Source organism: Malaclemys terrapin, chromosome 3 (assembly GCF_027887155.1).
Source record: "Malaclemys terrapin pileata isolate rMalTer1 chromosome 3, rMalTer1.hap1, whole genome shotgun sequence".
In the NCBI taxonomy this organism is placed as follows: domain Eukaryota; kingdom Metazoa; phylum Chordata; order Testudines; family Emydidae; genus Malaclemys; species Malaclemys terrapin.
In genome coordinates, this window is record NC_071507.1 from 147,323,251 (window position 1) to 147,347,400 (window position 24,150).

Below are 24,150 nucleotides of genomic sequence, written 5' to 3' on the forward strand. Positions count from 1 at the left end.
CTGTTTTAAATGCTGGAGGTGAAGTGGGGTTTGGGGTGGAGGCTGCAGCTCGTGGACCCCCCCATGTAATAACCTCATGACCCTTTCAGGGGTCACAACCCCCAGTTTGAGAACCCCTGTTTTAGCACGTCACCCATCCACTAATTCCAATTCAATTTCGGCCTGAACAACACAGCCTCCCATTCAGAGTGTTCAGGTGAATTATCAGTGTAAGGCCATTCACAACATTGTTCCATGTATTAAAGTATAAAGCAAATTGTATTGTTAGCTACAGTTCATCAGGTATCACAAGTTATTGTCTCCCAGTTTAAAAATTAACAGGTGCAAATAATCCATTTATATAAAGGGATTTTAGAAAAAGTACTGCCTCTTCTCAATGGAGATAAAAAATGGATTTGAAAGCAGAGCAGCAAGTCAATCGAAAAATGTTATTTTAGATATGCCAAAAGATGTAGCTAACATATGCTACACAATTAAAAGTTTGCTTTGATTAATAAATTACTGAGTTCTAATTTCTCCATTGAAATGTATCAGTTGTACCAAAAGCAATTGTTTTGTATATGTTTGTCCTAGTCTGAGGTCTAGGTTAATACTGTTGTAGCAAAGTAGTTTAAAATTACATTTTACTGGAAATTGTCATAGTATCGTTTGTGTAGGGTGAAGGCAAACCCAGTTATGATGTCTCTTATAATCCTACAAAATGTGATTTGTATAGCTTCAATAAAAATTTCCTCCTCTTTAATTCAGCATACCTTCTAAGGTACTAAAGAAGGGTGGCTCATCCACATGCTTATGTTTAGAGAGGATTTTTCAAGTGCTAGACATATACCCCAAGTTGTGATCCTTTCTCCTGCAGACTAAGCTGGCTTGTTATTTTAGTCTTCCCTAAAGGCCACTACTCAAGTGCAGCAGGACATAGTGTTGATTCAGTGGGTGACACTCAGGCTAAGTCAGGACTGAACAAGTGCCCTAGCATAACAAAAGAGGGCACTGATTTTTTAGGTGCCCTCTTCTAAATGAGATAAAAACCTACATGCTATATAAAGATCCATGTCACTTTTCCCAAAATAGGGATATTTAACCTCTGTGTCCTGGCTAATGTGTATCTTGATAAATCTTATACATCGTCCTATGACTTGAATTCATTTCCTGTTGGAAACAGTATTGTAATGTTCTGTGCTTCTTAAACAGTTGATGCATTTCTGTGGTCATAACAGTAGAAGATCCTAGAACTATAGGACTGGAAGGGTCTTCGAGAGGTCTTATAAATCAGTCCCATGCACTCAAGGCAGGACTAAGTATTATGTAGACCATCCCTGTTGGGTGTTTGTCTAACCTGCCCTTAAAATCCTCCAATGACAGAGATTCCAGAACCTCCCTGGGCAATGTATTGCAGTGCTTAACTGTGCTGACAGAAAGTTTTTCCTAACGTCCAACCTAAAACGCCCTGGCTGCAATTAAAGCCCATTGCTTCTTGTCCTATTCTCGGAGGTTAAGGAGAACACTTTTTCTCCCTCCTCCTTGTAACAACCTTTTTCTGTACTTGAAAACTGTTATCATGTCCCCTCTCAGTCTTCTGTTCTCCAGACTAAACAAATACAATTTTTCAGTCTTTCCTCATAGGTCATGTTTTCTAGACCTTTAATTATTTTTGTTGCTCTCCTTTAGACTTTCTCCAATTTGTTCACATCTTTCCTGAAATGTGGTGCCCAGAACTGGACACACTATTCCAACTGAGGCCTGATCAGCGTGGAGTAAAACAGAAGAATTACTACTTGTGTCTTGCTTACAACACCACAGCTAGTACATCCCAGAATGATGTTTGCTTTTTTTTTTTTTTTGCAACAGTGTTACACTGTTGATTCATATTTAGCTTGTGATCCACTATGACCCTCAGATCCCTTTCCACAGTACTCCTTCCTAGGCAGTCATTTCCTATTTGTATGTGTGCAACTGCTTGTTTCTTCCTAAGTGGAGTTCTTTGCACTTTTTGTTATTCAATTTCATCCTGTTTTCCTCAAACTATTTCTCCAGTTTGTCTAGATCATTTTGAATTTTAATTCTATCCTCCCAAAGCACTTGGAACCCCTCTCAGCTTGGTATTGTCCACAAACTTTATAAGTGTACTCTCTATGCTGTTGTCTAAATCACTAATGAAGATATTGAACAGAACCGGGACTGATACCTGTGTAGTTTATAATCTGTAATATTTTGAAAGCACTTTGAGATCCTTCTGGGTGAAAGGTATTATAGAATAGGTTGCATCAAAATGTATCAGGGGACTATTCAGCTATGTCTGCTCTAGACTCTTTCCTTCTTCCCTCTCTCCCCAGTCAGTCTCCCAGTGTTGTCCAGTCACTGGTGATGGCAGTAAAGGGAGTGCTAATATAGATGGGATTCAGATGGCTGACAGCATTTGTACTATTGTATTGTCTAAATCAACGTGAGCGAGTTCGAAGATGCTGTGAGGAAAAATGTCAGTGCCCACTCTTTAGATCTACTGGAGGTAGCACTAGTATAAAAAGATATCTATCTATCTTAAAGTTCGTATGGACAGGGTCTTTTGAGAGCCATTTTTAAAGCTGGTTCATACTAAGATGGGTTCTAATAAACTTTAAAGGGCTAGTGTGGACTAGCCAAAACCTTGTTAGAATCATTTTTAAAATCTGCTTTCCAAGATATGAACATAGGCCTGATGATAATTCTTAGATGGCTTTGGCCACTCCATACTAGTTCTTTAAACCATGTTAGAACCCAAATTAGCAGGTACCATGTTTAAATGCAGTTTGTAACAAGGGTAAATGGAACCAAATAAATGTAAGGTCATGTTGTAAGGTAACATTTGGCTTTTAAGTCTTCACACATCAGTGCCTCTCATCTCTGCCCCTCCCAACAGCCAACTTCAATTGACAACACAAGAAGCTAGGGTTGGAGATACAGAGGATGTATTACTGGGCAAAATAGCCTCTTAAGGACATGCTGTACTCTTAGTCACAAATATAATTTTTAAAATAAGTGTTTCAAATACTAATTATCAATCAAACTGTTAGAACACATTTTGGGGACAGGAAAGGAAAGTTGAGAGATGGACAGACAAGAGCCTGTGATCGTTGAACAGTCACCAAGGGAGAGACTTTTGAGTCATGGTTATTCTAAAAGGTGTGTGATCTGGTACACTGTACAGCATATCCAGTTATGGCCCTGTCAGAGGGGACAGAATTCCTGGGTGTCACCCCTCCAAGACAGCCTATCCTACAGAATAAGGGTGAACCTATAACAGAAATAGAAGGGTCAAAACAGGAAATGGAGTCCCATGTTCTGGGGGGTGTTTGAGTGAACAAAACACCCCCCCCCCAGAGTTAAGGGGGAACCTAAGAATGCAGAGACCCCACTGGCACCAGGGCTTCTGTGTAGATTTATGCTGGACGTGAGGAGGACATATCACGTGCCTTTCTCAAAGGGAAGCGGGTAGCATGATGAATTTGCTAAGCAAGAAACTACCATTCCCTCAGCCCCCTTCCCACTGACCTAGAACCTTCCAGGGTGGGCATGCACATACATCCCCTTCCCCTGGTCGGGATGGGGTGGAAACTCTATGGACTACCCTAGCCCAGGAAGTAACCTTGTTCTGAGGGGAAGTGGTAGCTCCATGGCAAACTGGGAGCAGCGGAGAAGCTGAATGCAGAAGAAACTTTTGGGGAGCCTCATGCAGAGCTGGCTGCAGCAGCAGTCAGGGAACTGTGTGAAAAGACTGTGACTCGCTGAGTTGCAGTCCGGTTCAGGTCTGGCCACAGCCTGTGAGGAAGCAGCAGAGACTGGGCAGGAAACCAGTGCAGAGTGGCCCCAAGGAGAGACCAAGCTAACTGTTCCTGGCCTGGAAACCTGCGAGCTCCTATTTCCCTGTAGCATAGACTGGATTGGAGAAGGAACCCCAGGCACTAGACCTGAGAAACCCTAATTCTCTTTGGAGTGCCCCCTGGCCCCTGAAAGGGCCCAAATAGGAACCACTAATGTTTTACCTTAAATTGCAACTGTTTAAGCCACTGTTCATAGGGTGTTTTGCAATCTTCCCTTTTCTGCCAGCCCTAGTAAAATACCCCTTCACTTAGCCACATGTCTGAGTCATTAGGGGGACCCCAGGGCTAGCACTTTTAGGGCATAATACCTGAAGTCCTTTCAGTGCTTGCTTCAGAGTCATGGCAATCTGGTGCAATACTGGTACAGTAAAGGTTTGGTGTGCCACAGCACTGAGCAGCTGTAACCGTTACAAAAATATAAAACTCTTTCTCACAGAAGAACGTTCTTTAATATTACTTATTTGCTTTTTGGTCACAACTGCGTATCCTGTGGGGTTTGTACTTTCCACCCCTGAAAGCTACCGATAAATATTTGCTGGAGTAAATTATTTTCAAAATCAGAGCTAATATTGTCAAATGTTGTCTAGGGTTAAGCTCCTAAATCTATAGATACTGAAAATAGATCTGTCCTGATTTTCAGAGAAGCTCATCCACCTTAGTGGGTGCAATGGTCACTCTGAAAATCAGGCTAATTCTAGTTAAGTAATTTAAATATGGATTTAGGAGCTTAAGCTTTAATTGCTAGAAATGGATCTGCCTAGATCCTTCTGCATGGTTCAATTTTCAGAACCAGAGCCCCATTTTGAAAAATTTGACTTAAAGGAATAATACGGAACAGTCTTTAGCTTCCACTACAGTTCCACCATGCTGTTTTCACATTGTTTGCTGTTTAATTGTACAATAATAGTAAAAGGAACAAATAATAAGAAAAGAATTTACTAACATCTTGGCTCACATTTTGAAGTGTGGGGTCCTAAAATTATTTGTCTAAGTGAGCTGTCTATTGTGGGTGCTCAGCATGTCTGACATCTCCCATAACTGATCTGTATCTCTGAAAATCAGGCTGTGTTTTTAGATGCCTAAATATGGAATTGGCTTCTAATTTTATACACCAAACCTGAAAATATTGGTTCTAGAAAATAATGGAAACCTGAGCAACAAGTTTATGTAGGCTTAAACAGAACTGCTTTTAATCCTTCATTCAATTGAATAAAGAAACTATTGTATTTTAAAGTTATTAGAATAAGAAGCTTTGAACGTTTACCTATATATTCTTGTAATGATAAAAACATAGGTTGGTTGTTCCACTCAGAATCTTATAGCGCAGTCAGCTGAACAGCATTAGTTGTAATTCAGAGTTTGTGAAATGACCCATTAATTGCCCATGTGGTTTAAGTTATGCTGGCCAAACATCTAGATCTTTTCAAGCGGGAATTAAAGAACATACATATACAATAACACCAGATTTAAATACATCTATGGGGAAAACATTTAAATGGAAAATAATCACACACTTTTCATTTTCTGATTTGTGGAAATATAATTTATACCAGAGTTGTTTTTTTTTTTTTTTTTTAAAAAGAGGAAGAAATACAGTTAATGTTCTGAAAGAGTATGAAGCATATTGGATTTACATGTTACAAACATTAATCTATTAGGCTTAATAAATAATTAGACTTTTCTTGTTTTCTGACGATGAAATTTCATTGTAATCATGATATGATATACGTCCCCTCTTCCTTTCTCGTTTGTGTTTATGTGCACACACGCGTGCACACACCCACAAAGGACTTTCTTTGGTGGATGATAGGAGGATATTTTTATCTATTTCATATTAGAACTTTAAATATATTCTTCCCTTTCATCACATCATGATGTTGACATTATCCCCATAAAGGATTATAAAATTATATATTCCTCTTCTAATAGATATTTTTAGATTTAAATCCCTTCATCATTTCTAAGTCTTGCATTGTATTTTATTATATATAATTTCAGAAGATCAAAATGTTATATAGGTTTAGTTTGAAGAATAAATATTTCAGAAGCATTTCCTTTTACAGTGAAGAATATATATGCTTAATGCAGGTAACTCCGTAGCTTCTAATTGATTAGGTAACTGGGAAAGGATAATTACTATGAAATAGAGGGAGTTACTAAATTATGCAGTTTTAGCAGGTTTGCAAATATTCTTTGAAAAGGCCCAGGAGGTGTGGAAACAGCATGGAGAGAGCTCCACAATCTCATAAGAATTAAGGTTGAAATGTGGATAATCGGTAAGTAAAGTTTAATGGAATACACTGAATACAAATTTAATTTAAAAAGGACATGCCATAAAACTTGATTTTTTTTCTTCTTCTTGTTTTTGGGTGAGAATTAAAAAACTAGGCTCTGATTCTGCAAATATTTAAGCACATGAGTAACTTCATGTGCTTCAAATGTGAATTCAGTGGAATTGTTCATGTGCATGAAGTTACTGCCATGTTAAATGTTTTTCAGGATTGGGCTCTTTGTGGATAAAAGAAATGCAGTAAATATGTATCTGGATTTTAGTAAAGCGTTTGATGCAGTATCTGTTTTACTTGCACAGTTAATTCAGATTGGCTATGAACACTGTTGCATCTGCTAAAAATTGGTCAAAGAACCACAAAAAAGTTTTAATGATAAATAAGGTATTGCACTGGGGCAAGGTGGGGCAAATGTGTCAAAGGGTGTCAAAGGAGTTGGTTGGTGTTTAAATAACTTGGGATTGAATGTCTTTATTCAAAATCTGAAATGGGAAGTAAAACAGTGCCTTAGTTAATTTAGTAGCACTTTGTAAATTTCAGAGCTATTGTGAAGACAGAAAAATAATTAAAAGAACCTAAACTCACCCTAGTGTAACTCCACTGACTTAAATTTAGTTACACTAGCAATGAACTTGGTCTGAGTTTTAGCTTGGGAAAACCTTAAGGTAATACATGTAGGGGAAAACTGCCTGGAAAAAAAAATATATATATAATATATTCAAAGGGAAGGAAAAAACCTGGATAGCAGTAATTCTGAAGTAGGCATATGGAATGATATGTCCTTTTGCTGATGGCTGAGTTTTATTGTAAAGCATGTTTGGTTTTTGGTGGAGGGGAAAATGGGTTAGGAGTGGGAGGAGTAACAGGGGCAGGGAAATGATGGTGTACAACTCAGAGACTGCACCTAAAATGCTGTGCCAAAATTATGTCTGGAGAAAATTCTTATTGCATGGAAATTTTAAAAATGTGACTAGACAAAACACTAGAAAAAAATACTTTAGCGAGTAATCCATGTACTGTTAGGGGTTTCGATTAAATGTCCTAATTGGCCTCTTTTCCTCTAACATAGCTGTTAGAATGAAATCAGTATGTGCTTTTTAAATTCACATGGGTATGAGCCTGTAATTTCTGACCACACGGGCCCTTGGTATTTGGCATCAGTTAATATTCACATCCTTTCTATTCTATCTCCTAGAACTGGAAGGGACCTTGAAAGGTCATCGAGTCCAGCCCCCTGCCTTCACTAGCAGGCCCAAGTACTGATTTTGCCCCAGACCCCTAAGTAGCCCCCTCAAGGATTGAACTCACAACCCTGGGTTTAGCAGGCCAATGCTCAAACCACTGAACTATCCCTCCGCCCATCAGTTTTACCATATCTTATCTTTCCGTGTTGGCTTTTTAATACATTGCTTACATTACTAAAATAAATCCATTCACCTGTAAACATAAATAGCGGTGCAGAAGTTGCAGTGCTGGGATACTATAACCCCCTTTGGCCATCTAAATTGATTGATTGCCATCTGACAGATAAATGGTAACCTTGCTAATGTTGTTGCATTATTTTACTTAAGGTACATCCGGTTTATATTTCAGCATTTTAATTACTGAAGTTAAAGTTTTGTCAATTTGTCAACCTATAGCCATCTCTGTCAGATAACTCTTTAAAAATATGAAAATTGTCTTTAATTTTTTCAATTTAATGATTTCCCCTGTAGCATTGGCAACCCAAACGCCATAGTATTGTGCTAATGTATGAGGACTAGAAAGTGAGATCAACCAGGGGGTCGCTGCTCGTTCTCCAAAATGAGTGAAATGCAAAAATTAAGCACATACAAATAAATAAGCTTGGTTTTATAATCCACTGTTCATCGAAAAAACTGATTTTTTTTTTTAACCTGTCACTTTTTAAAAAACTCTTCCTCATCACTGATGGGCACAGGGAGTGTGTACACAGCCATCCTGGTTAACCCAGAGATACAAAATATGTGGATCTGATTGATCGTCTCAAGTTTAATTGCTGCTTAATTTACAAAATTGTGAGCTCACAAATCTGATAATCCAGATACCGAATCTGCAATGACACTTAAGGTACAATACATATCTGTGGTTGGCTGAGCCTAACATTTACCATTAGTTACAATATTGAAAGCATAAGTCTTGCTGGCCAGGCAGCTGGTTTGCTGTGACCATTGCTTATGACACTGATAGTAGTCCTCTCATTACTTGGTGGTGGTTTTTGTAATCACCTGTTGTCTGTCACTTTATTCTTCATGTCTGTCCCAAAGAGAGAACCTCTTTTTATGTGTTTGTACAGCACCTATCACAATAGGCCTGTAGATGCTACTGTAATGATGATGATACAAGTAATCTGAAGAACTGCCATACAGTTAGAAAGCTTATCTAGGTTGTAGCACTACCTTTTGAATGATTCAATGCCAAGAGTATGCTTGGTGCTATACAAGACTTGCGATGCAAGTGGTCTCTTCTCTGAAGAGTTTACAGTGTAATCAAGACAGACATAGCAAGGATGCAGTGCAATTTGACAGGTGACAGTGTCATGTTAAATACTATGAACCATAGCATTACCTCCTGGAAAAAACCTGTGGGAGAGGATGAGTTATTTAATAAACTCAGCTACTTTGAAATCAGTTCCTTAGGTGGCATGACATCACAGTGGGAAGTCAAGGAATGTTAGCTCTCTGTGGAAGGGGTCAGGACAAGGTCCTTCAAGCCTGTGATGACTTCCAGGGGGAAGTCATGTGAATCTTGGGATATCCAGGTAGAGAACTGCTGCTCATGCCATGTAGTTCACGGGAAGTTATGCTCCTGTTGGGTCTACTTATGCCCAAAGCTCTCTTCTCTCCACTAGTCCACCTCCTCTTGTGGAGGTAATGCTGCATAAACTTTCTTTTTCTGCTTGGCTTACTTCTTGCCAGGTACTCTAAACTTGTGTTGCTTTGGGGAGCAGTTGGGTTTGGATGGGGATTATGACACTGAGCTCCTCTTTCTCCTCCACCTACCACACCTCCAAGCTTATTTGTGTCTATTTCACCCCATCCATGCTAAAAGCAGACTGGATTGTTCGGCCCCTGAAATGTTCTAACTTTTAAAAAAACTATATATTTTAGGGTAACAAGTGGATAATAAACTATTTTAATTGAAGTACACTACTTGCCAAGACACTGTCAGATGGACTGCATGAAGAACATTTTACGATAGAAACAAAATGGAGTAAGCTTCAAAAAAACCCTCACACATACAATTGAAATGTTTTGTCAAGATAAGTCAATATATGGATTGTGATACTGTTAAAATATGTATATATTTCATGGCTCCCAAAGCTAGAGACGACCATTATGATTACCTAGTCTGACCTTCTATATAATATAGACCATGTAATTTACCCAAAATAATTCCTAGAGCATAACTTTTAGAAAAAGATCTGAACAGGATTTAAAAATTGTCAGTGATGGAAAATCCACCATGACCCTTGGTAAATTGGTCCAATGGTTAATTATTGTCACTGTTTAAAAAGTACAACTTACGGAAAGTCTCTGAATTTGTCTAGTTTCAACGTCCAACCATTAGATTGTATTGTATATTTCTCTGTTAGATTGAAGAGCCCATTATTAAAATGTGTTTAGCTTAACAAAAAGGAGGTTAAAGGCTGCTGTAACAGTCTATAAGAAATAGAGCAAGGGACATCCCACTTTATCTCCCATATAGTATATAATGGGCCTAATTCTCAATTACACAAAGGCTCATTAGTCTAAAGCCTGAGCTATGTGAAACAGTCTTCATGTAAATGAGAATCTGCTGCAAATTGCTTATGGTAGGGTATTTTTGCTTCTGAGCTCTCACCCAAAGAATGGCATCTGACAACTGTTTTTGTGATTACAGAGATCACCATCCATTTTCTGAAAGTCTTGAAACTACCTCAGAACTCCACTGTTATGGGTTGGTGACGGCCATAGTTGCTGAGAGAAATGGCCAAGTTCCATTTTAAAAGTTTGATTGTGTGGGTTTTCCTAGCTCTGTCCTGTGTAGTGCTGCTTAATTTCTTGCAATTTCTCAGTCATTTAAATTACTGGCCGTAGTTATCTTTTTATGACCTGCTATTGTGGCACCTTCCCTTTCTATCAGGAGGTTGTATGTTACAATTATGAAGTCACAGTCATTATCCATCCATACCCTGCTGGTAGGGCACAAATTCTTAGCACCCTTTCTATAAACAATTCACATTCCAATCACCCTACAGAGTTATGGAAGAAGGCAACTCTGTGTAGCAAATTAGCCTCTTTTCTTCTGTGCCCCAAGCAACATTGTTCTACTCCCTCAAATCCCTTCTCAAAATCAGTTTCTTTGGTTACCTTTTTGCTACTGATCGCCACTACATTCCTATCTACTCCTGCTCTTGCACCTGATCAAAAAACACAAAGAAAAAATATGTAAAACTGAACTATCTGCTCTTATTTAAAAAAAAAAAATGCTCTCCTCAAAGCTGTATTCTCTTCCCCTTCCATAGACCTCTTTCTTCCTTCCTGAATGCAAAATACTGTTAGTCACTTTTCATTGGATTATCTGTTTAGACTGTAAGCACTTCAAACTTTGAAGATAAGCGAGTCCCTGCCCTGAAGTGTTGTTGTGTAGGCCCATAAACATAATAGTTAATAATTGACATAAGAGACCTGATTTAACTGTAAGTGGGCTTATAATTAAATTGAGTAAGCTCTTCTGTACCTTTTTAGATGATGCAGGTAAGAGTAAGCAGGAGCAAACCTGACTTGAACTATTTTGATGGAGGCTATGAGGGAGGTTAAGCAATGATGAAAGCTGAATCTGAGGCATAAGAAGTCTGAATTTAACTTTTTCAACTCATTTCAATATATTTGTGTTTTATGGCTTGATATTGCTTAATTACTAGTGGAGTGTATGTGTGGGAGGAGGAGAGTTAAATTTCCCAGGGGTTCTCAAAATCCCTGTTAGAGCAAACCTCAGGGCTTCACTTAAACCATTATCCTACCAACTGTTGACTAGCTCGTACTCCCATTGGAGCCTGTGGATGTTTTTGGTTAATTGGCTGGGATTGTCACTGTGTGATGCAAGGTGTTGCCTACCTACTTGCTGCTAGGGAGCTGATGTGCTGCTCTGTAGCAGTCCCAGCTTTTGCTGATAATCAGTCCTGTGTTTCTTCCTTGGGAAATCTAGAATGATTTTACTTGATAGTGTTTGGTTTGCAAGCCCTAACTTGTAAGTCTGACAAACATCTCTTTTCAAGGGGAATTCAGTAATTGTGGCATATAGACCGGTAATTTTATTTTAATCCATGTTTTGTCATAACCCCAATGCTTTTTTTTTTATAGATGCATAATAAAATAGCTGACTTTATTCAATATTTTCTCTTCAGTCTCCAGAGGGTGCTGAGGGCAAGGATGCAGCAAAAATAACTAAACAAGAGGCAAGTATATCACCTGTTTTTCAACTATTGTAGTTTTAATTATTAAATTGGAGATTCCCAGTTTTACAAGACTAAATAGTATTTGTTGCTTCATAGAGATCCACTTATGATGAGGGGGTTTTATGGGAATTATGGTATTGGTGTTAAAACTGCAAATGTACCACGGATTTGGTTTACTTGGTAAAACGTAATCCTTTGGCATTGAAGAATCAGAGGATGCACTGCTACGTGAGGCATTTTCCAGTAGGATCCTGAATCCTAGTGCCATGGGAATTTAGCTTCTCCCCCTCTCCCCCCACTTCTTTTAAATCCAGTAAGGAAGTTCACTGCTTTGATTTCAAAAACCGAATGAACATTCAGGTGAATTAACAGTGAATTTCCTCTATTTTAAAGTTATGAACATTCTCCAAAGGGCATATTTGAACTGAAAATATGAGTAAGAACATAAATTATAGGTCTCCAGAAAATGTAAAAATTAGTGCGCCAAGACAAGGAAGCTGACTTGAGGCTCAGTCATTTAGGGGGAAAAATGGTGCAGTGGAAGGGGCAAAACAATAGCAAGATTCAGTCATAACTCCTTGAAGGAATAAATGAGCTCTTTGGAAAAGGGCGTCTTGGTTTTTAGCTTCTCAGTAGCAATGTCTTCCTGTGACATTTCCTAGAAGATCAAGAAGAGAAGCATATGATTGCACAAATTAGTACAGTTGAGAGTTTTATGTAGTTTCTATTATATCTTACACAATATTGTTATTACAAAGGCAGGTTAAAAAGAATACCTTAGGCAAGTATTAAACTTTTAATGTGACTTACTTTGCGTAAAACGATACAGATTCTTCTCCTGTATCCATGTTTAAATACTGTTTCCTCAAAATAAAACAATTTTGAAGGAGAGCAGTCCTAAGGTTCCCCTCCCTCACCCCAAAAGATTTGACAGATATCATTGATGTCCCTTGGACACCAGTATAAAGAATGAACATTTCTAGCTTCTAACTAGGAGTGCCTGCAAGGTTTCTAATCTGTTTCAAAAGAGCCTGTTCTCGCTCAAACACAAGAACACCCATTGTGGACATGGAGTCGAGAATAGATACGATGGCTTTGTTCACAAGGGCATTATAGCGCTCTGTATGTAACTTCTGTTACCTATAAGGACTGAGATGCAATCAGCTAGCATAGCTTCTAGGTAAAATGGGACGAGAGTTAAACAACCTACCCTCTCCACTCAGGGATTTTTAAAGAATTGTGTTTAACTCACTGTGCTCCTGATGTCAGTGCAAACCCTTAAGTGAAGCAGATCAATGAGTAAAACCCTTTACTACATGACCAAAGCCGTTGTAGTCTCTCTCTGTTTTTTTTTTTTTTAAATCATTGTGATTTAGAAAAGCGCTGTCTTATCTGTACTTCTATTATTCAAATGCCTTCTAGAGAACCAGGGGATGTAAATGTAGATTTAAGCTGGGACTTTGGGTACACAGGATCTACAATTCTGTACTTACAAACTAATTGAAATGCTGTCTTTTTAATCTGTTTAGCAGCGGTGCTGTGAAAACTGATAGTGCTCAACAAATAGATATCCCAAATCACTAAGAGAAGAGACATATACCCTGTTTCCCCGAAAATAAGACATCCTCCGAAAATAAGGCCTACTTACAGTTTTGCCTCTCGTTGTAATATAAGGCATCCCCCCGATAATAAGACCTCCCCGATAATAAGGCATCCACCGATAATAAGGCATTTTTCATTTCTGAAAAATAAGACATCCCCTGAAAATAAGACCTAGCGCATCTTTGGGAGCAAAAATTAATATAAGACACTGTCTTATTTTCGGGGAAACAGGGTAGATTTTAGAATGATGTATAAATACTAGACAGCTGAAAATCAGGGTTTTTTTTTGTTTTGTTTTTGTTTTTTTTCTTGGACAAAACCTTCCTCCTGCCAAGACCAAGTTCAAGATTTTATTTACCCTGTAGGTGTTTACTAGTAAGGAACATTAAAATAATTACATGGAACACGACTGGCTGTACTCCTCAGGTGTTGATGGCCTCATCTGTTGCAGGAGAAATGCAGAACCTTTGACACACGTTTTTCAGGTCACCTTTGAAACGTGGTTTTTTTATATATTGGTGGTGTTTTTTTTTTTTTTTTTTTTAAGCCTTTCAGTTCATCTTTAGGTTCCGTTTTGTTGGGGGATGGGTTACAAATCAGGTAAAGGGATAACTGAATGTAAACATGGTTCCAATTTCGTAGAATAGACCAAATTTTATGTTGGTTTTTTTTTGTTTTGTTTTGTTTTTAACCAAGACAAAGCCTGGGCCAAAACAGTACAAATAGAGCTGAGTCGGGGACTAGTTTCATGGTTTTGTCCTGACCCTGTTACATCCCAGTTCCAGTTTTTAATATACATGATCTCTTTAGTCATGCTCTGTAGCCAGCGTCATTCACTCATCTATAGTTGTAATGTATTCAGGGGCCTGGGAGTGGAGAACAAGATAACATGTTTTTAAATATTTCCCAGACTTTCTCATCTTCCACATTTGACTTATGAAAAAAGTAGAGACATTTAATTTTATTTGTGGGTGGGGAGGGGAATTCACATCTCTTATTTTCCCTTAATAATTTTCTTTAAGTGGAAAAACATTCAAATGCTTACCCTCTGCTCCTGCAACTGGCTCTGTGCAGGTGGACTCCTGTACCCGCATGATATCAGCTGCAGGATTGGGCCTTAATTTACTTCTTTTAAATATCAGCACTGTGCTATGGGACACATCAACTTAACTTGCATTTCTGTCAGAAAATATTTTTACACAGTGCTAAAAGTAACAGCTAAGAGATTAAAGAAACACTCTTTTCCTCAATATTTCAGTTCACTTGCTTTGTGCTTTTGACAGTCCTATGTAGAATCAGCTTCACTGTTTCCGATGTGTAGTCAGTCATTCTCTCCTGTTTGCATAGGCCTTTCATACAGCAACAAGGGTGAGATAAACACTTATAAAATAGGTCACTGTTATTGTAAAACTGCACCTGCTCCAAAATCTGTCAATATTTGTAGTCACTGAAACTTCTGAACTTTTTTGTAAGCAGCTGGATTTCAAGTTCACTATGTCTCTTTAAAACTCGAAAAATCCAGTGGAGGCAGCACCCTTTATGTGTATTTGGCAGTAAGGACTTTTGTTGTCCTAGTGGTATATTTTAAGTTATCAAATGAATGAGTGACATGGTTTGACTATGATCTGCTGAAAGCCTACCAACATTTTTTCCCCTTTTTATAGCCCACAAGACGATCGGCAAGATTGTCAGCTGTAAGTATTCCTAAGAGCTGTTGGTGTACACCTTCCTAGGCATATTCTTTCTCATGCCAAGCAAACAGGATGTAATATTTTCTTTGATTCATTTATTCTTGAAGAGCATTAAAGCTCTCTGGAGGGAAGGATGTTTATTTTAATATAACCAAAGGCACACAGTCTCCTAAAAAGAACTGTGTTCTTTTCTTTCACTGGTATGCCTGTTGCACACAAAATGTGACTTGGCACTTCTGGAAGTTCTGTCTCCTGATAGGTCAATAGATGCTGGGTGTGAAGATGCATCTTCCTCTGTGAAAGACTGGGGGCCACTGTAGCAGGGCTGGATTTGATATTTTTGACACTTTTTGGTTATTTTTCTTTGTTAGAAGGACAAGTGGGAGGGGGAAAATCTCCCTTCTTCTTTCCAGTATATTTGCTTGACATATGTGTTGTTCATATATTAAAAACAATAATTAATAAATAGCCCACTTCAGGAGGAATGGAGGAGGAAGAACCTTCTAGCAATGTCACATTAGATAGTCCAAGCTCTCTGTTGCAGATAGGCTAAAGGGGAGGGTGGGCTTTTGTTAATGGTTCACACCAAACTCCCTCTTAGACTCTTAAAATGACTCCAAAATTACTTTCACTCCTGCATGTGGTGAGCCAATAGATACAGGCTAGCTTAGTCTGTGGTGTCAGTTGAGGTATATCTGAACATGAAACTTTTCTGGTCTTTTAAGAGGTGCACACTAGGAAGCAAGGAAAAGGTGGGGTGGGAGGCGGGTAGTGAATTATCTAATATATTTTGTAACTGGAAATGTTTTATAGAAACCTGCTCCACCAAAACCTGAACCCAAACCAAGGAAAACCACAAAGGTAAAATTCCTGTAATTTAAATCACTATAACCAAATAATCATGCACTTTTGTTTTTGCATTGCATATTTCAATCTGTTTCAAATGTTCATGGACAACTTCTGAAGCATCCACACTTTTTTCATCTTTTATCTTTAAAAGACACACACACACACACACACACACACACACACACACACACACACACACACACACACACACACACACACACACACACACACACACACACACACACACACACACACACACACACACACCTGTCCCAATTTAAATGTATTGCTGTCTGCCTGCAATGTAGAGTCTGTCAGCCGCATACTTTTGCTTCCTAAGCATAGCTATTCACTGTAGCAACATCTTTTCCTTCCCCAGAGATGGAGCTCACCTTTCCTGCACTTGCAGGGTTGATCAAGGTGGCTCTGCTACCAACCTGGGACCTAGCATTTCCCACACTAGTGTGTCAGCTTTTTCAGCTCTGCCCTCCCTGCTTGACTAAATGGACAGTACACCCCCCATTAGTGAGACGCTCTTGTCTTATACATATTTTTCTTACGAAAATGCAGCGATTGCCAAGGATGCTGATTACAGCTAAAAGTAGAATTAAAGATATGGCTAAATGAGGTGGTGTTGACTTTCTAGGCCAAATACAGTCAAAATAGTTTCAGACACTATTAAGAGAAGTTCTAGAAATGTACTTCAGAAAACAGATTTATTGGGGCCCAAGGAAGATGCAAAATAATAACAATTGTTGTACTAGAAAAACCATGTTTGGGGGGGAAAACTGTTTTAGCCCTCCCCAGTGTACATATCTGATTGACAAGTATTAGAACAGGTATCGGCAACCTTTGGCACGCGGCTCACCAGGGGAAGCACCCTGGCGGGCCGGGCCGATTTGTTTACTTGCCGCGTCCGCAGGTTTGGCCGATCGCGGCTCCCACTGGCCGTGGTTCGCTGTCCCAGGCCAATGGGGGCGGCAGGAAGCAGCAGCCAGCACATCCCTCAGCCCGCGCCGCTTCCCGCAGCCCCCATTGGCCTGGGACAGTGAACTGCGGCCAGTGGGAGCCGCGATCGGCTGAACCAGCGGACACGGCAGGTAAACAAAACTGGCCCGGACCACCAGGGTGCTTACCTTGGCGAGCCGTGTGCCAAAGGTTGCCGATCCCTGTATTAGAATCTTAAGATCAAGTATATGGGTTTCTGATTCTGTGACTTGGCACATTTTGGGTGTAAACCTATCATATCTGATATTACTGACTAAATAATGTTAAGATTATCATGTTCTCTCAAAATGTGATTGTTATAGTTTGAGGGAAAGAGATTTATATAAAAAAAGGAGGGAGGAGCTTATTAAAGAAGGGAATGTGGTCGATTTTATCTTTTTCAGTACAAGTAATAAAAATGTAGCTTCAATGTATGTCCTTAACAAAAGAGGACATATTTGAGGTATATTTCCAGGACTTGATTCTTTAATAAGAACTAATTTAATATGCTGGGTTTTTTTTTTAACAACCACCTGTTTCCCCAAACTATAATTTGATTACATTTAAGGACTGGGATTAAATTTGGTTTTGATAAGAGTTGAGCAAGTCTTACACAAAATGAGCAAGCTTCTACTTTGATCAACTAATAAAAAATTTCTGATTAACATTATGTTGTAAGTAATTTCAGGTATGGTAAGCTTTGAACACTAAAAATAACATAACAGTTTTACAAACTCAAATACTTAACTGTCCCCTTTTTAATGTGAAGACTTGCCTAGAATGTATACATTCTTGCTAAAAATTAAAACTCAGAAAGTAGTTACTATGTAGATAAATGGAAGGAAGCTTGATCTTAATATACCAGTTGACAGTAATAGTTGACTCTTTTTTGTGGGGGGAGGGAGGAGCAGAAAAGTGGGGAGCATGGAACATCTCTTCTAAATGTTTATCAGGATCAATCTCAACACCCAATACCAAATCCTCAACCTTACCTTTGTAACCCCATAAAGTCTTTACAAAATTGGGTAGCTAAGCATAGGGCCGCTGCTGGTATTGCAGGTCTTGACAGGTATTCTTAAGTGGGTCTGGAACACATGGAGTGGATAGAACAGATACAAAAATAATAGGTGTTAGCCCATTGTTTCTCTGTCTAACAACAATAAATCTCCAGCTGATAATGTAACTTCCCCCCACCCCCAATTGGGTTTCTGTTCATAGCTTCTTGCCTTTCTATTACTGCTGACCGGTGAAATTCCCTGTGTGACCATTCTAGGATATTGGTTCATTAACATATAATCCTAGAATATTAGGGTTGGAAGAGACCTCAGGAGGTCATCTAGTCCAACCCCCTGCTCAAAGCAGGACCAACACTAACTAAATCATCCAAGCCAGGGCTTTGTCAAGCCAGGCCTTAAAAACCTCCAAGGATGAAGATTCCACCACCTCCCTAGGTAACCCATTCCAGTGTTTCACCACCCTCCTAGTGAAATAGTATTTCCTAATATCCAACCTAGACCTCCCGCACTGCAACTTGAGACCATTGCTCCTTGTTCTGTCACCTGCCACCATTGAGAACAGCCTAGCTCCATTTCTTTGGAACCCCCCTTCACGTAGTTGAAGGCTGCTATCAAATCCTCCCTCACCCTTCTCTTCTGCAGACTAAATAAGCCCAGTTCCCTCAGCCTCTCCTCGTAAGTCATGTGCCCCAGACCCCTAATCATTTTCATTGCCCTCCGCTGGACTCTCTCTCCAATTTATCCACATCCTTTCTGTAGTGGGGAGCCCAAACTTGGACGCAGTACTCCAGGTGTGGCCTCACTAGTGCCAAATAGAGGGGAATAATCACTTCCCTCGATCTGCTGGCAATGCTCCTACTAATACAGCCTAATATGTCATTGGCCTTCTTGGCAATAAGGGCACACTGCTGACTCATATCCAGCTTCTCGTCCACTGTAATCCCCAGGTCCTTTTCTGCTGAACTGCTGCTTAGCCGGTCAGTCCCCAGTCTGTAGCAGTGCATAGGATTCTTCTGTCCTAAGTGCAGGACTCTGCACTTGTCCTTGTTGAACCTCCTCAGATTTCTTTTGGCCCAATCCTCCAATTTGTCTAGGTCACTCTGGACCTATCCCTACCCTCCAGCGTATCTACTTCTCCCCCCAGTTTAATGTCATCTGCGAATTTGCTGAGGGTACAATTCATCCCATCATCCAGATCATTAATAAAGACGTTGAACAAAACCGGCCCCAAGACCGACCCCTGAGGCACTCCGCTTGATACCAGCTGCCAACTAGACATCAAGTCATTGATCACTACCTGTTGAGCCCGACAATATAGCCAGCTTTCTATCCAGCTTATAGTCCATTCATCCAATCCATACTTCTTTAACTTGCTGGCAAGAATACTGTGGGAGACCGTATCAAAAGCTTTGCTAAAGTCAAGATATATATCATCCACCACTTTCCCCATATCCACAGAGCCAGTTATCTCATCATAGAAGGCAATCAGGTCAGGCATGACTTGCCCTTAGTGAATCTATGTGACTGTTCCTGATCACCTTCCTCTCCTCCAAGTGCTTCAAAATAGATTCCTGGAGGACCTGTTCCATGATTTTGCCGGGGACTGAAGTGAGGCTGACCCATCTATAATTCCGCGGGATCTCTTTCTTCTCTTTTTTAAATATGGGCACTATATTTGCCTTTTTCCAATCATCTGGGACCTTCCCTGATCGCCACAAATTTTCAAAGATAATGGCCAATGGCTCTGCAATCACAACAGCCAACTCCCTCAGCACCCTTGGATGCATTAGATCTGCACCCATGGACTTGTGCATATCCAGCTTTTCTAAATAGTCCTTAACCTGTTCTTTCATCACTGAGGGCTGCTCACCTCGTCCCCATACTGTGTTGCCCAGTGCAGCAGTCTGGGAGCTGACCTTGTCTGTGAAGACCGAGGCAAAAAAAGCATTAAGTACTTCAGCTTTTTCCACATCGCCTGTCACTAGGTTGCCTCCCCCATTCAGTAAGGGTCCCACACTTTCTCTGACCTTCTTCTTGTTTCTAACATACCTGTAGAAACCCTTCTTGTTACCCTTCACATCCCTTCTTAGCTGCAACTCCAGTTTTGCCTTTGCCTTCCTGATTACATCCCTGCATGCTCTAGCAATATCTTTATACTCCTCCCTAGTCATCTGTCCAAATTTCCACTTCTTGTAAGCTTCCTTTTTGAGTTTAAGCTCACTGAAGACTTCTCTGTTAAGCCAAGCTGGTCGCCTGCCATATTGGCTGTTCTTTCTGCACATCGGGCTGGTTTGTTCCTGCACCCTCAATAAGGCTTCTTTAAAATATAGCCAGCTCTCCTGGACTCCTTTCCCCATATATTAGCGTCCCAAGGGATCCTGCCCATCAGTTCCTTAAGGGAGTCTTGGGGTATGTCTACACTACGAAATTAGGTCAAATTTATAGAAGCCGGTTTTATAGAAATGGGTTTTATACAGTCGATTGTGTGTGTCCCCACATAAAATGCTCTAAGTGCATTAAGTCGGTGGACTGCGTCCACGGTACCGAGGCTAGCATCAACTTCCGGAGCGTTGCACTGTGGGTAGCTATCCCACAGTTCCCGCAGTCTCCGCCGCCCATTGGAATTCTGGGTTGAGATCCCAATGCCTGATGATGCAAAAACAGTGTCGCGGGGGGTTCTGGGTACATGTCGTCAGGCCCCTCCCCCTCCGTCAGAGCAACGGCAGACAATTGATTCGCGCCTTTTTACCTGGGTTACCTGTGCAGACAACATACCACGGCAAGCATGGAGCCCACTCAGCTCAGCTCACTGTCACCATATGTCATCTGGGTGCTGGCAGACGTGGGGCTGCCTTGCTACACAGCAGCAGCTCCTTGCCTTTTGGCAGTGGATGGTGTATTACAACTGGTATACATCATCGTCATATTCCTCAGTGAGTTAAATCAGAGGCACCTAGGCAGACATGTTTTGTCTCCTGGAGACTCAGTCCTGCCGGCAGTCGTATTGAACCGTCTTGACGATGATGGCTAGCAGTCGTAATACAGCATTTTCTGCCAAGCACCCAGAAGATGCCGAGGGCTATCAGTCATGCTGCACCGTCTGCTGCCAGCTTAAGATGTAAAAAAATAGATGGACCAGATTTGTTCTGTATTCATTTGCTTCCCCCTCCCTCCGTGAAATCAACAGCCTGCTAAACCCAGGGTTTTGAGTTTAATCTTGGGGGGGGGGGAGCATTCTGTGTGACCGTTGTTTGTGTTTCTCCCTGATGCACAGCCACCTTTGTTGATTTTAATTCCCTGTAAGCCATGTCGTCACTCGCCCCTCCCTCCCTCCCTTCGTCAGACAATAGTTTCGCGCCTTTTTTCAGCCCAGACGCCATAGCACTGGAATCATGGAGCTCGCTCAGATCACTGCGGCAATTATGAGCACTATGAACACCGCGCGCATTGTCCTGGAGTATATGCAGAGCCAGAACATGCCAAAGCAAAGTCAAGCGAGGAGGCGATTGCAGCGCGGCGACGAGAGTGATGAGGAAATTGACATGGACATAGACCTCTCACAAAGTACAGACCCCAGCAATGTGCAAATCATGGTGTTACTGGGGCAGGTTCATGGCGTGGAACGCCAATTCTGGGCCTGGGAAACAAGCACAGACTGGTGGGACCGCATCGTGTTGCAGGTGTGGGACGATTCCCAGTGGCTGCGAAACTTTTGCATTCTTAGGGCACTTTCTTGGAACTTTGTGACTTGCTTTCCCCTGCCCTGAAGCGCCAGAATACCAGGATGAGAGCAGCCCTCACAGTTGAGAAGCGAGTGGCGATAGCCCTGTGGAAGCTTGCAATGCCAGACAGCTACCGGTCAGTCGGGAATCAGTTTGGAGTGGGCAAATCTACTCTGGGGGCTGCTGTGATCCAAGTAGCTAACGCAATCAAAGACCTGCTGATATCAAGGGTAGTGACTCTGGGAAACGTGCAGGTCATAGTGGATGGCTTTGCTGCAATAGGATTCCCAAACTGTGGTGGGGCGATAGATGGAACCCATATCCGTATCTTGTCACCGGAGCACCAAGCCACCGAGTACATAAACCGCAAGGGGTACTTTTCAATGCTGCTGCAAGCCCTGGTGGATCACAAGGGACATTTCACTAACATCAACATGGGATGGCCGGGAAAGGTACATGATGCTCACGTCTTCAGGAACTCTGGTCTGTTTCAAAAGCTGGAGGAAGGGACTTTCTTCCCGGACCAGAAAATAACCGTTGGGGATTTTGAAATGCCTATTGTTGTTATCCTTGGGGATCCAGCCTACCCCTTAATACCATGGCTCATGAAGCCGTACACAGGCAGCCTGGACAGTAGTCAGGACCTGTTCAACTATAGGCTGAGCAAGTGCCGAATGGTGGTGGAATGTGCATTTGGACGTTTAAAAGCACGCTGGCACCTCGGATAGACCTCAGCGAAGCAAATATTCCAATTGTTATTGCTGCTTGCTGTGCGCTCCACAATATCTGTGAGAGCAAGGGGGAGACATTTATGGCGGGGTGGGAGGTTGCAAATCGCCTGGCCGCTGTTTACGTGCAGGCAGTTAGAAGAGTACAGCAGCGCACGGTACGCATCAGAGAAGCTTTGAAAACGAGTTTTGTGACTGGCCAGGCTACGGTGTGAAACTTCTGTTTATTTCTCCTTGATGAATCCTCCGCGCCCAGTTCACTCTACTTCCCTGTAAACTAACCACCCTTCCCTCCCCCCTTCGAGCACCGCTTGCAGAGGCAATAAAGTCATTGTTACTTCACATTCATGCATTGTTTATTAATTCATCACACAACTAGAGGGATAACTGCCAAGGTAGCCTGGGAGGGGTGGGGGAGGAGGAAAGGAAAAGGACACACTGCAGTTTAAAATTTTAAAACTTTAACACTTATTGAAGGTCAGCCTTCTGATGCTCAGGCAATCATCTGGGGTGGAGTGACTGGGTGGCTGGAGACCCCCCCACCATGTTCTTGGGCGTCTGGGTGAGGAGGCTATGGAACTTGGGGAGGAGGGCTGTTGGTTACACAGGGGCTGTAGCGGCGGTCTCTGCTCCTGCTGCCTTTCCTGCAGCTCAACCATATGCTGGAGCATTTCCGTTTCATGCTCCAGCAGCCAGAGCATCGACTCTTGCCTTCTGTCAGCAAGCTGACGCCACCTACCCTCTTCAGCCCGCCGCTTGCTCTCTTCAGCCCGCGATTCAGCCCGCCACCTCTCCTCTCGTTCATATTGTGCTTTTTTGCACTCTGACATTGACTGCCTCCACGCATTCTGTGTGCTCTGTCAGCGTGGGAGGACAGCTGGAGCTCCGAGAACATATCATCCCGAGTCTGCCATTTTCTCCTTCTAATCTTCACTAGCCTCTGTGAAGGAGAAACATTTGCAGCTGGTGGAGGAGAAGGGAGAAGTGGTTAAAAAAGACACATTTTAGAGAACAATGGGTACACTCTTTCACATTAAATATTGCTGTTCACATTACACCGCACATGTGCTTTTGTTACAAGGTCGCATTTTTCCTCTTATATTGAGGGCCTGCCGGTTTGGTGTGAGAGATCACTCACACAGTGCCAGGCAACAGATTTCGGCTTGCAGGCAGCCATGGTAAGCCACAGTCTTTTGGCTTTTTTAACCTTCTTAACATGTGGGAATGGTTTCAAACAGTAGTGCCCCCATTTCCCATACCAAGCACCCATTGGGTTGGCCATTTAAAATGGGTTTGCAATGTAAAAGGAGGGGCTGCAGTTTCCGGGTTAACATGCAGCACAAACCCAACTACCCCGCCCCCCCCCACACACACTCAATTCTCTGGGATGATCACTTCACCCCTACCACGTGGCTAACAGCGGGGAACATTTCTGTTCATCCGAGCAGGAACGGGCACCTCTGAATGTCCCCTTAATAAAATCACCCCATTTCAACCAGGTGACCATGAATGATATCACTCTCCTGAGGATAACAAGGGGAGATAAGGAATGGATGTTGTCTGCATGCCAGCAAACACCGGGACCATACGCTGACATGCTTTGTTATGCAATGATTCCAGACTATGTGCTACTGGCCTGGCATGGTAAAAAGTGTCCTACCATGGCGGATGGGATAAGGCAGCCCTCCCCAGAAACCTTTTGCAAAGACTTTGGGAGTACATGAAGGAGAGCTTTCTGGAGATGTCCCTGGAGGATTTCTGCTCCATCCCCATACACGTTAACAGACTTTTCCAGTAGCTGTACTGGCTGCGATTGCCAGGGCAAATTAATCATTAAACATACTTGCTTCTAAACCACGTGTAATATTTACAAAGGTACACTCACCAAAGGTTCTTTGTGTGTCCTCAGGGTCTGGGAGCATGCCTTGGGTGAGTTACTGGTTCCAGATCCA

General features: G+C 41.5%; 1 protein-coding gene across 3 annotated transcripts in view; it reads left to right on the forward strand.

The window, feature by feature from the left end:
• The window catches only part of HMGN3 (high mobility group nucleosomal binding domain 3), a 34,268-nt gene that overhangs the window by 6,605 nt on the left and 3,513 nt on the right, over positions 1-24,150 (forward strand). For all 3 annotated transcript variants that reach the window (XM_054021927.1, XM_054021928.1, XM_054021929.1), the window contains exons 2-4: positions 11,553-11,603; positions 14,870-14,899; positions 15,710-15,757. In XM_054021927.1, coding sequence (XP_053877902.1) covers positions 11,553-11,603; positions 14,870-14,899; positions 15,710-15,757 — 129 coding nt within the window. The remainder of the gene's footprint in view (positions 1-11,552; positions 11,604-14,869; positions 14,900-15,709; positions 15,758-24,150) is intronic.